General features: G+C 40.5%; 1 protein-coding gene across 8 annotated transcripts in view; it reads right to left on the bottom strand.

The window, feature by feature from the left end:
* The window catches only part of Celf2 (CUGBP Elav-like family member 2), a 513,597-nt gene that overhangs the window by 395,167 nt on the left and 104,343 nt on the right, over positions 1-14,087 (bottom strand). For all 8 annotated transcript variants that reach the window (XM_052157034.1, XM_052157033.1, XM_052157039.1 and 5 more), the window contains exon 2: positions 7,088-7,123. In XM_052157034.1, the coding sequence (XP_052012994.1) occupies positions 7,088-7,123 (36 nt within the window). The remainder of the gene's footprint in view (positions 1-7,087; positions 7,124-14,087) is intronic.

Here is a 14,087-nt window from a genome sequence, read left to right as displayed (position 1 = left end):
TTATAATGCAGTGTGATGCCACCCCCTACATATTTACACTAATCAAGTGTTACCAAAAACAACAAGTTAAGCTATCCTGGAGAAACACATGTATCTGCTATGAGCTGTGTGCCAGATACTTAGTTAACTACATTATGTGGCCTATCTCCTAAGATTGGCTCTATAAGATGAATATTAGAAGTTTTCCAAATTTATAAATGAAAAATAGAGGCAGATATACTAAATAAACATAGTCAAGGGATGGTAGAGATAGAACTCAAGTTTGTCTGAGTCTCATGCCTGGTCTTGCAGGCTGTCTACTGACAAACAGTAACTCCTCTTGACACCTTATGAAGACTCAAGTTTTGCTTAACAACTTCCCAGATGAATAGATGAAACTCTTTGGGTGTTACAGTTATGAAGCATTAAGCAGTAGGAAGAGTGACAGATGGTAGAATTCATTTACCTGTTCCAATGCTGGAGCTTGTTCTGGTCCTCTCCACCTCCTTTCTCAATTGAAACATTTATTTGTTAACTCAAACATCCACTAATTAATTCAAAGATCCACTCACTCAGACACTCAAACGCTTATGTAAGTGTTTACTCAAGGCCTACTCTGTTCCACACAGTACGAAGCATTAGGGGTAAATCACGAATAATAATGGGTTTGCAACATATTTTACTCTTTAGTATACAACATATAAAAATCTCCTGGAAAAATGACATAATTAGACAGTATTCATGCTGTCACTGTGGACTTCAGAAATAATGGAAAGAATGTAAAATAGTCCAAGACAGAGAAAACCTTATAGAAACCATCTGTACTTCACTGTATCTAAGAGAGGGGTCAGACAACCTTAGATGCAACTAATATGAAATATTTTCACATTGCCAGGTTATTCCTTCTCTATCACAGTGAATTAACTTTGAAGCTGCACTGCGAAGAAATCGGGCTGAGATCATATATAAAGAAATGACATTGCTTTATTCAAGTGAGTACTTGTTTATAGACTTGGGGTTTGGGCTAGATTTTGCTTGTGATTATGACTTGTCTGTAACCAAAAAAAAAAAAAAATGAGTGGAAGATCATTCGGCAGGTGAGAACAAGAAGAGGGAGATGACAGAGCACGGAAGAAGGAAGAAAGAGTACATTATAGACTAGATCTCAGTTTTCTTGTCTCTAAAATGGGAGCTCACACAGTAATTCCACAAGCATTTCTTGATTGCCAGTTCTGTTCTGGGTCTTACAAAGGGTGGAACAAACCGGACAGGAAATGAAGATGCTGTTCTGGGTCTGAGGAGGAAGATCATGACCATGGACAGGAGATACAGAGAGAATGGCAGTTGCTGCACAGACAACACAAGATGGACCACGGGCAAATGTGTCTTAGGAGCTACTGAGAGAGAGCAAGTGCTCAGGACAAGTTCTCCAAGGAAGGAGGATCAAGAAAAGCCAGTAGGCCATTTCAGAAAGGAAAGGAGAAGATGAAGGCAAGTATTTACAGTGACTGAACAATGAATTATCCATGGGAGTTAGGGCTCAGCTTGCTTTCTCCTTCTGTGTGGTCCAGAATCCACCACCCACCAATGATCTTGACCTCATTAGGTCACATCTTCTCTCATCAATGAATCTCATCAAGACAATCCCTCACAGATAATCTTAGAGGCTAACTTCAATCCAGATGTCCCCTCACAAGTGTGCCTGTAGCCTCCCAGTTGTCAAGTTCATAATTCATACTAAACATTGCAGATTGGTTTTCTGTTTCTCTGACACACAAAGCCTCATGCCCGGCACTGGCCTTACTTGTACTTTCCCAGTTAGATAAAGTAGCAGAGAGAAGAATTGCTGTTTTATCTGTTTTCTCCCACATGGTCTATTCTTGGCAGTATTCAACTTACCTTTGCTCAATTAGTAAGCAACTAATAAAACTCCTCATACAGACCCACCCTGGATGAAGGCCCCAGGAGAGGAGAGGAAACTGTTGTCTCCTCGGCATCATGAAGAAGGAAGGAAGTGTGTGCGCATCAACTCTTAACTGAATAAGAAGCTGACCCGGAAAAGTAATGTATTAGTCCATTACTTTCTATGGGTCTCAAGGGAGATAGATTTTTGTTTTGAGGACAAGGAGAAGTATGACTTTGTGCTAGCTACCAAAGCTTCCACGGAGAACTAAAGCCCTGGCCTTAAACCCTCTAGACTTACAAGTAGCAACTTGAGCCATCCGAGCTTATCTTAATTCCCTTTCCTTCCATCCATTTTACTTGTTGCTTCCTGATCAAGCACATACATGACAGAAATATGGTTGATGAGAAATGGCACAGCCCATTTCAAACCTCAGAAAACAAAGCTCTCCGCATAGTAGCCATACTCTGGTATCCGTTTCTTAGTATCAGTAACCCACTATCAGTACTTGAGAATCAGTGCTCTACATGTAAAACTACAATGGAGTGACATTGATCTGATAGTCCCAGACAAGCAATTTTATATTCTTGGTAGAGAGTCTCAAACACTAATGCAATGCTCTGTTCCTGCGCTTCAAGAACTTGGGTTTCTATTGCTTACATGGATTCTTTTTGACTTGTAAGGAGGGTTGCGTTCTGATAAATAATACATAAGCTGAAAACACCATTAAGTGGAAAACACATGTGATGTACCTAATATATTGAATCTCCCTCATTCCTTAGCATGGTCGTCCATACTAAAGAGTAGTTGTCAATTCCGTCTTGGGATGAAGAGGCTGGTCCAGAGCTTAGAAATTAGCATGGAGAGTGTCACACTAGCCTTAGAAATGTCTAAAACACCAACACAACATCTCATTGGTGTATGGAGGCTAATTACTGAGGCCAATGTGCTGATGCTTCATTAAGATCTAAGTAGTGAATCTGAGAGAAGAGGATGCTGGGAATTGCCAAATCTAGGGGTTAATGGTAATATTATTTCTGCACCATTATAGAAGATGCAAGGGGAAAATTACTAAGGTGCCAAATTTGAAAGCAAGAGAACATTTTTTGGTTTGGTTTGGTTTTGTTTTTTTGAGACAGGGTTTCTCTGTGTAGCTTTGGCTGTCCTGGAACTCACTCTGTAGACCAGGCTGGCCTTGAACTCAGAAATCTGCCTGCCTCTGCCTCCCAAGTGCTGGGATTAAAAGGGTGCGCCACGACCACCCAGCTATACTGACTGATGCAGAACTCCAGCAGATTACAGCAGCTGGGTCACATGCCTAATTATTTTAAGTTTCATTGGCTGACACTTCATGTTCCTGAGTTGCAGGTACTGTGCATAAGAGCCAGTTCATGAATCTCTCTCGCCGTACTTAAGAAGCTTCTATAATGGTCTATTAAATCCCTTTATTTTCCATACTTTGTTAACAGGGAATTGAAGTCTCCTCTCTCTTTATCAAAACCAGCAGCTGATGGCACATGTTAACAGTAAAGCCTGAGTTGATGTAAGGCTTATATATACTTTTACTCTGTTATCCAAAATAATTTTTTTTGTATAGGCATCATTTAAATTAAAACTCAGCTTATACTTAATTTAGGACCTCAACTCCATTGAAAAATTGGGATATCATCATGTTTTATTTTGAATACATCTACCTAAACTCTTCAATAGAAAAAGCAGAATTGGGAAAACATTATTAGAGGTGTGGAGAGATGGCAAGGCCTTGCAAGAATGCGGACCTGAAGTAGATTCCTGTAAGTCATTTAAAAAGTCAGGAGTTGGGTCTGGAGAGATGGCTCTGTAGTTAAGAGCACTGGGTGTTCTTCCAAAGGACCTGGGTTTAAGTCCCAGCACCTACATGGCAGCTCCCAACTGTCTGTAACTTCAGTTCCAGTTTACACCCTCCCACACATGTACAAGCAGGCAGAATACCAGTGCACATAAAATAAAAATACATACATGATAAATATTGTAAAAAGCCAGCCAGGATGCAGTGCTAGCACTGGTAAGGCTAAGACAGGCAGATCCTGGGGAAGATGAGGGCTGCCAGCCTGACCAACTACAGAGCTTCAAGCCAGTGAGAGAGCTCCTTGCAAAAGAGGGAGGAGGAGGGGAAGAAGAAGGAGAAGAAGGAGAAGAAGGAGGAGGAGGAGGAGGAGAAGGAGGAGGAGGAGGAGGAGGAGGAGGAGGAGGAGGAGGAGGAGGAGGAGGAGGAGGAGAAGGAGAAGGAGAAGAAGAAGAAGAAGAAGAAGAAGAAGAAGAAGAAGAAGAAGAAGAAGAAGAAGAAGAAGAAGAAGAAGAAGAAGAAGCAAACCCACAATACAAGAACAGAAACAATGCCCCTCCCCACTAAAAGAAAGAAAAAAGATGGCATCTGTAAAACGACACCAGAGGTTGTTGCCTAGCTTCCACATATACATTTGCCCACATATACATGTGTGAATACGCACACACAGACAGGCAGACAACCAAGGTTGTAATAGAAAAACTATTCAGATTGATGAACTTCCTTTTGCTATGTGTAAAATAAAAGCAAAAAGCCACGTGCCAGATAAAATGATTGTTTTCACAGTTCAAGGAAGAGAGCTTGCATCCCATTTGCGGAACTCTTCAAGATGAGTATTATAGAGAGTTGGTTTGAATGTTTGTTTTAATCTTGACAAGATCATTGGTTTTTAATATTTATAATATAATTACATTGCTTAGAGTGCATGTTGCTCAAGTAATCTAATATTTTTCTGGTGACATATTATTACTAAGCTTTAATTTCAGCAACAGCAAGAATTCAAAAACACATTTAGGTTATCATTAGCAGTGGAAATGAAGCAGATGCTTGTTCAAGCACCTTGCACATGGATCTTGTTTCAACTTCAAAGCATTTTTGGCTTCTGAGACACAATCTGTGCTGCGTGATTTGGGCATTTATACAAACTATCATCAACCTGTGGCCGGCAACTTGAAATTAAAACCATGTAAGGCAATTAAATGTGAAATATTCCACCCACCCCATCCTCTAGAACAGCTGTAAAAGGCCCAATGGAAAATTTCTAGACAGTCAAAGCCAATGGAAACTGAATCATAACAATGTTATAAAGTGCATTGTCTTTCTTCCTAGCCACGTATCACTAGCTAGCAGTTCCTGGATCACAATTTTCCATTTCTTAGATGTCACAGCAAAAGCATGCTTTTATGACTCAAAGGATAAAAAACTCCAAGTGTCATGTTCCACTAATCATTAGCCAAGAAACAAACAAAATAACTACAGATGCCTTGTTCTAAATGGTACCCAGGTATCAGAGGGCTCATTTTCCAGTGACAGGCTGAAGAAATCTGAAGACAGGCGTACAGCTGAACAAGGAATGGGATTCTACTGGGCCGTGCAAGCAAACGCTTGCCGAAGAGATAGTCTAGACACCAAAGGGAACAATCACTGTGAAATAATTATGTTATTTTATGTTAATGTGGGAAGGGAAATACTTGTCAACGGATATATCCCAAGCTGCCCCTGGAGAAAACCAACAGAGTACCTGAGGCTGTATTAGAAACATAATTGAGAAACAGCTAACCTTATTACTCATACTCTCACACATGCATGAAAATAACTGCAAGTTGCAGTTAGAATCAGATCGCCACCATGTTGATTTTCAACATTATTCAACAATAGAATAACAAAAATTCATGACAAAAAATAAATAGTCTTATTACTAAAATACCACCCACCAAACTCAAAAGGAAAGCATTCTGTCCCTTGGGTAATAAAGCAGCTACAACAGAAAATCATTCCTAGGGAATTTGCGAATTGCTGCTTGGTATTCACAATAAAGCACTAGTTAATAGAATTCAGGAGGTTCTGCAGATTTTCAGACATATGAGTAATTTTCATCTGCATGATTACAGCATGGTTTGGGTCTTCTCTGACAACACAGAGGTGGTTCACGTCTTAGCCGTAATATAAAAGTTTGGAAGTCATTCCTCATTCCATTATTCCAGGATTAACTTCTTCACCACAAACATGAGTAGACACACAACTCCCCTCCTCTGCAAATGATGGGATGCTCAGCCCTTGATGGCAGACATTTTCCAAGTGGAAAAGGACAATGGCAAACGGACTCAGCAGTCATATATATATATATATCAGAACACACTCGAGGTTGAAGCCTGCAAGCTGGCACGCCTTTGGAGTGCTTCTTTGAGATGCTATCCAAAGAATGAACACACACAGTAACAAATATTTGGGTCACACCAAACTAGTTTTGGGGGTAATATCAACCATGAATCTACATGGTTTTCTTAAAGTCCAAAAGAAGCTGCGTCTCCCTCCTCCAGCGTGTGTTGACCCTTAACCTCCCATTTTCTAGTGGTGTTCAAAGTCACATTGTGTATTCCTTGTTCTGTTTTTGAGGTTATTTTAATGACCATTCAGCAGATCCCAACCAATAGCCTATGTCATATTAATTGATTCTCAAACAATTATTGAGCACCTTCAAAGACTGAGCAGACGGATTTTGTGCCAAGGCCAGATCCTAGATACATAGTAAAATTGTTTTAAAAAGATGGTTGCCCTTTTACTTTCTTTGTTTTCTTTTTCTTATTTAAAATATAAGAACTTTAAATGCATTTATATCAGTAAAAGTATATTCAGGTTTTTTTTTATGGGAAACCTTTTTCTTTATAAATCACTAACCTCTGGATACAATAATAATTTGTACATTAAAGGAAAAAATCCCAAAAAAGTCTCCAATTGCAAATTCTTTTGATTCTAATGAGGAATCAGCACTTATAACTACTATCATCTATCTATATATGTGCTAACTATCATCTCTGTATCTATCATCTATTATCTGTCATCTATTGTCTATCTAATCTATCATCCATCTATCTATCTATCTATCTATCTATCCACCAATCCATCTATCTTTCTATAATTTATCTATCATCTGTCTATCTAAAGACATAAAATGAATGAGAATGATTTCTAAAAATCATTCATAGACATTAGGCCTCATTACTTCTTGATGATATCCTTTCCATGTGACTCAGTGACTCATGCATAATCTTTTAGCACAATAACATGAGAAAAGGAGAAGCCCACTTAAAGAGGACACAATGCTATTCTCTTGATTGTTTCAAAAATCAGGAGGCAAAGAAGAAAAGGCAGCTGCTCACCTTGGTGGACTTCCAGATAACTCTGCCGCAGCCTCTCTGTTAGAGAGAAAAAAAACAAGCATAATTCAAATCATTGTGGCAAAATGAATCTCATCATATAAAGCAACAAGGCACCATGTGGAAATGATATGGAACATGTGGGTGATTAATCACATTGGTTAATTTCCATAAACTGTTCAATAGTTACTTTCAAAGGAAACTGTACACATATGTAACATAACTGTTTCTACTTTCTTTTGGTAGACTTTAATTGAGATTAAAACACTGAAAAGTATGGTGACAAAAAAATATCTCAAACTACCCTTTACATATCATGTACAACAAAGCAAAGCATGGTAATCTTTTTTCCCGAGGGTCACCGAAGAACAGAGGACCTTGGGGATATTACTACCTATTCTTGGTCATCAGTAGCTTTGGAAGGAAACATGGACAGCACAGAATTCAATTTCTTTAGCAACAGATTACTGCTTCTCCTTTTCAGCTCTTCCTCATGATATTCTGTGATTTTGGGGGTTGCTGAAGACTGGAGCTACCAAAATTCTAATGTAACTAAGTGCAGAATAATGTAATAATAAAAATGACCTCACTTGGTCTACATGTATGTCTGCATACCATATTTTATGGGAACTTGGGTTAAGCTGGGTTGGTCACTGAAGAGGGCATGAGGAAAGTGCTGGAAGGTGGGTGCACCTAGTTCATAGACCCCCTAAAGAGGAAGGGTAGATGTGCAATTTCTGATAGCTTCAAGGGAACATGTACAACATTTCTCTATGTCCTGCTCTGTAGTGAAGTGGTTCTTAACCTTCCTAATCCTGTGACCCTTTAATTGTGTCTTCACATTGTGGTGACCCCTGACCATAAAATTATTTTTGTCACTGCTTGATAACTGTTATGAATTCTAATGTTAATGTCTGCTATGTGTGTGCATGTGTGGGTAGTACCTGTGCACATACTTGTGAGTTGGGAGTTTGCATATGCCAGAAGATGTTATTGGGTACCTACTCTATCAATTTCTGTCTTTTTCTCTTTGGACACAGTCTGTCACTTGAAACTGGATGTATGCTGGTGGCCAGCATTCTCCAGTGAGCAGCAGTCCTCTGCCTTGCACTAGGCTGGATTTACAGGCACACAGTCATGCCCAGTTCTTTATGTCTCTACTGGGATTTCAAGTCAGGTCCTTAGGCTTATAAAACAAGCACTCTTAATCACTGATTCATCTCTCCAGCCTTTTATTTATTTCCTTTAAGAATTTAGTATCTTTGTAAGAACTTGAGCCTTCAAAATAGAATTTGCTCCTGTAAGCCAAGTAGGTAGTACCTCTCTTTTAGCTTTTCCCTTATGACCTTTAACACAATAAAAAAATCTGTCAAATTCTTGTTACGTATCATTTGCTGTTTACATATATAGTAGTACTGTATAAATATCAATTCCGTTTATCAGAGTTGGGGTTTTTTTTGTTTTGGATTTGGTTTTTTCGAGACAGGGTTTCTCTGTGTAGCCCTGGCTGTCCTGGAACTCATTCTGTAGACCAGGCTGGCCTTGAACTCAGAAATCCGCCTGCCTCTGCCTCCCAGAGTGCTGGGATTACAGGCGTGCGCCACCACTGCCCGGCCAGAGTTGGTTTAATGGAGCTGTCTGGTCTTCTTGCTGACTCTGAGGGTTAAATTTATGATCAGAGTTAGCTCATAGTAACAGCAGCAGCCTATGGTTAAGCCGTAACTATCTTTCTTAGATAATTGTTTTTGCTTTCTAGATTACACATTTCCTAATACTGTAAGTTTCTTGATACCTTTAAAAACTATGTTGTTCATGCATTATACTAAACCAATTAGCCTTGGCGTATTTCAGTCATTTGAGGCCAGATAACTTTCCATGGTGCACATGAAATGCTATTCTAGGGAAATTTCTGTGGTTTGAATCCAAATATCTTCCAAAACGCCTGTTTTGTGAGAGGCTTAGCTCCCAGCTGGTAGACCCATGCCTTGAGAAATGACCAGTCACGTGCACTCTGACACCCAGGCTCAGTGCATGAATTTCTTGATGGTTTTATCATCTGATGGCATTGTTGGCAGGCAGTGGAAATGAAGAAGTAGATCACTAGAAACCAGTCCTAGGAAGGAAAGATTGTCCCCACTTTTCTTTGCCCCCCTATGTCTCTGATCTCCAGTTGAACCAAAGGACTGAAAACCTTGGAGCCATGAGTTAAAATACATCTTCCCTTCTTTAAAATCTTTCCCTCACATATTTTGTCACCATGAGGAAAGAGTACTGACAGTGTCACCGAATGCTTAGCAGCCTCCCAGTCTTTCACTCACTGAACACACGAGAAGAGTAGCATCCACCCATCTCCTACTCTCCTATAACTACCCAAGATATCTTCTGACATTAGACATTTTACATTTAACTAATCATGATGTAGTGCTGATGAAATGTAACTGTGAAAATGTTCTTATTTCCCTGAGAACTAATTTGGATACTTCAGAAGGACAAAAACTGATAAGTCACTTAAGAAAAGTTGATGTGAAATTAGATCTATGGACAATAATATTCTAAATACTGAGGAAAGCATGGGATTTTCATAAGTGTCTTCAAGTTCTTGTTTTCCCAAAAAGAAGAAAATGAGCTGGGAATTCCAGAGAGTGACCTATGGGTCGATTGATATGTACAAATCAAAACCAGTCCTAGGAAGGAAAGATTATTTAAACCTAGACCTAGACTCTCAAACAAAAGGCACTGGCCCTGTTTTTGTTAGAAAAGACAGATGCTGGGTAAACAGTGAACTTCATTCTTATGTCTGAGGATTCATATAAACATATGAATTTATGATTTTAAACATATAAATCAAGCTGGGTGTGGTGGTATAGGCCTGTTCCAGAGTTCAGGAGGATCATGATTTGGAGTCCTGCTGAGGTATATAACAAAATACTGTCTCAAAAGGAAACAAGCTGGACAAACACAAGGAGAACAATTGCATGGAGCTGCGATGATCAATAACTAAGCATTTTTGAGACCAGCCAATCAGGAAAAGACCATTCTTCCTAAACAAATAAATATATCATCTCCACTTTCTAATATTGACTCATCTGCAGTCCTGAGTCTCCTCCCAAGTGCTTCCACTCCAATGAAAGTTAATATGCAGTGTACAAAGTGATGGGAACTTTGATATCCCACTGTTAAAGGTGTCTTAGTTGTGTTTCCTGTTGCTATGAGGAAAATATCCTGGTAAAATCAATTTACGCAGGAAATGCCCTATTTTGGCTTGTAGTTGGAGGGTACATCAGAGTGAAGAAGCTGTGAAGGAACAAGCTTGATGCTGCTGATGGAGCTGCTTCAGAACTGGGGAGCAGAGAGCCATGGATGCTGAGGCTCAGCTCCCCTTCTTTGTGAAGACCAGGGCCCAAGCCTAGGGAATGACGCCTCCCTCCTTTGGGGTTGATCTTCATGTCAATCAACCTAATTTAGATTATCTCTCAGCAATGTCCAGAAACTAACCTAGTTTAAATAATTCCTCCAAGATGTGCCTACAGGCTTGTCTCCTAGAAGTGACCTCAGATGCTGTCAAGTTCACAGCCAACACTATCACCACAAAAGCAAGTTCTCTTTAGTCAGCCATTATGTCTTGCAAAAATTTGAATACTTGGCTTGTAGGACACTGAAAGCACTAAAAGCTGTGAATGTAACAGAAGAATTCCATGGTTTCTGTTTGGAAGTAACCCCAGCCTCTTCAGCTCAGGTCTAGAAATGGCTGTAGGTAGGGCAACATTTAGAATTGAACCATACTAACTTCCTTTATTTGCATATTATTTCCAAGTTACTTTGATTTCTCAAAGAAGATAAATGTTAAAATTGAGTGAAAGTGGTAAATAGAGAAATGACATAGTGGAATAATATACTCCAAGGAAAAATACCATCCTGGGGCTAAGAACAGCAAGGTGAAAGGTGGTGGGTATTCCTCTTGGGCTTTAGGCCATACTCTTGGCCTCATGAGGGCCTCTACACCCAGGACTTAACTTTTGCTCTGAGGCTATTGATAAACTGGAACAAACAGGATGGAAATTCAACTTTTCTAAAAGGAGGAAGGAGACTAGAAGATACTGGTCCTTTTTAGTAGCAGACAAGAGTTTCGGGTGTGCGACAGGGTTATTCACATAGTCCTTTAAATAAATACATCTTTCCGTTTTAAATATGTGGCACTTGGCCAGTGGTGGCAGCCTTTATCAGCTGTCTGAAGGAACGTGCTTCCTCAGTATCTCCCATCTTTGCTCCTTCCTCCCCTGTGCAAAAAGATCTCTGTTTAGGACACTCCAAAGCCAGAGCTCACCATCTATATCTCTGAACACCTTGCCAGTTTCCAAAAGTACCACAATAAAGCAGAGAACATGAGTCCCCATGTGAACTGGAGCCAGCATGATAAATATTTTTCAGCACTGGGATCTTTGTCTCTGAGGGGGCCTATGAGTCTTCCCAAAGCACAAGGACTTGCTTTTGTAAATCTCAAAATACATTACATTGGTCCTAGATTTTAGTAATTTTTCCTATACTTTAGTTAATGGTGAAAGCATTATCATCAAACAGATGTCTCCTTCCCTCCCTTCCTTTTCCTTTCTCTGTTTGCTTTCCCTTCTCTCTTGTTTTCCTTCATCCCCTCCCCCCCTCCCTCCTTCCCGTCTGTCCCCTCCCTCCCTCCCTTTTCTCTCTCATTCCTTTTCATTCAACTTGAGACAAACTGGGATCCTTTAAATTTAGATGGTCCTAAATAACGCAGAAGCAAGTTAGCGTAGAGGTATCACCAGCAAACTGTGAATCGATTCAGGGGAGGTCACTTTTTCTTACATGGTGACTCTCAGCTCTAGGAAATAGAAAACAATCTAGACATTCAGGTTCTGCTGTGTTTGGCAACCCTCTCCACCCCAAACATTCCTCAGGCCTTGCCCCCTTTCCCTCTGGCCACGCCTCGTTTTCATCCTCTCTTTATTTTGATTACCTTTTGAACTTCCCTGACTTTCACTCACATGTTTAAGACATACACATATATACAGATGCATAGACATAAGCATTTATTACATGTTAAAACCTGCTACTGTGTCCACACATACATGTAACTGATTGTATGTGCTAGGGGTTGTATTGAATTAACCAGCTGCTGCTTTAGATCATTTTCAGGTATTTATTTACACAAACCTAGTATAGGCTTAATGAAATAGGGATTGTTGTTCAACTGTGGGATCCTTAGGGTGAAAGATGAGACAGAGAGTATTGTCCATCAGTTACAGAGTTAGAATCAGAAATGAGTCCTAGTATTGTGGTTTTGGGCCTGACACTTTAAATCATGATGGTTTCGTACAGTTCAGTATGTAGAAGTCACAGTGTTCTCTCTGTCTCTCTGTCTCTCTATCTCTGTCTCTGTCTCTGTCTCTGTCTCTCTCTCTCAAATGTAATCATATAACCACATTTATTCTTGGTTATGTGTTACCACAGTGAATAACAAAGGCTAGGGATGTGGCTCAGTTGATAGAGTATTTGGTTAGCATGCAAGAAGCCTTGCATTCCACTCCCAGGATCACATGAAGCCTGGCATGGTGGCACAGGTCTATAATGCCAGCACTCTGGAGGAGTGTCAAGGGTTCATAGAAGCACATTTAGGTACATATAGGTACAAAAGCTGCATATAGGTGAGCCAGAGATATAGGAGACCCTGTCTCATACAAACAAACAAACAAATTTTACTAACAGAGACTATATTCTAGATGGGAAAGACATAGGATCAATTGGAGTATTGATCATTGCTTACATAATAGATGTTATTAAGAGGAAGTAGAGAGGAAGGAAAAGCTGAAGTAGTGGGAGGAGCCATTTAGATAAGGAGGTCCTTGTAGACTCCTTTGAAGATACAGCTCAGGAAACCCAAGGATTCTTTAAACACAGCCTCTTCCACCCCACGCTTGTTTCCTGTGCCCATCTCCTTACTTTGCACTAATACATTCCCTTCCTCGTGTCAGTGACTCTTCTTAGAGTACTCCTGAAGCAGACAGAAGGAAATGCACATGTTTAAAAACAAACAAAAAACCTGCAGGTTGACTTAGAATGTACATTCAAAACGCCGGCACAGACAAGAGGAGACCAGATCCTGCCATGAACTTAGCTAGCCACTTGCAGATTTTTCCAAGTGATACCTGACGTTGGTACCAATCTCCTCCTGCATGTCAGAGAGTGCACAGTGAGCCAGCCACATTCACAGACATACATCTGGAGATGCCTTTCACCAGTTCTGCTGGGGCACACAGTAGGGGTGGGGTGAAACTCTCTGCAACTTTCAGCCTAAAAGCAAACGTCCGTGAGGTAGCATTTCCCTTTATGTTACCTAGTACACTTTGGGGTTGACTTGTCTGATCAATATCCAGACAGGCTCTGGGCTCTGGCCTGTTGAAAGTTGGCACCATAGAAGACTGGATTTCTGTCTACCAAATCCCCCAGGACCCATGAAGAATGGAGCAGGCGGGGCTTGGAGCTGGTGGCTTGCCTCTGAGAGTAGGCAAGCCTGCACTCAGCTTGCCAGAAGGGCCGATACCGTTAAGAAAAATAAAATCTAATTCACCTTCTGTCCAGTCTCCTTCTGGTTGTCCTCATTTTCATCTGCAGAGATGCTGTTTAAGAGTTTACTTGGCTCAAGACTTATTCATGATATTTTAGTATTCTTTATGTGACACGGCTGCGGCAGATGCCTGCTATTGTGTGCGCCTGGCCAAGTGCTTTGCAAATCAAATTGCTGGAGGTTTCCCTTCATCAGAGCTCATCTGGTCTGACTGGTTCATGCAAGAGGCCACTGTTTAAATGGCACAGCTGTCCTTTCTGTCACTTTGAGGTAGTATTAAGGGCTCCTGTTTTCTTTTCTTTCACAAATGTCATTTTGACACCTGGCCTGTGAATCCTCCTAGGAAGCTGTGCCTGTATTCAGCCCTGCCTGTGGCACTGAGGGGTGCAGGAGGCCTCCAGGGATCCG

Source organism: Apodemus sylvaticus, chromosome 14, assembly GCF_947179515.1.
Source record: "Apodemus sylvaticus chromosome 14, mApoSyl1.1, whole genome shotgun sequence".
Classification (NCBI taxonomy): Eukaryota; Metazoa; Chordata; class Mammalia; order Rodentia; family Muridae; genus Apodemus; species Apodemus sylvaticus.
Note: the sequence above shows the minus strand (reverse complement) of the source record. Positions and strands in the feature narration are given on the sequence as shown.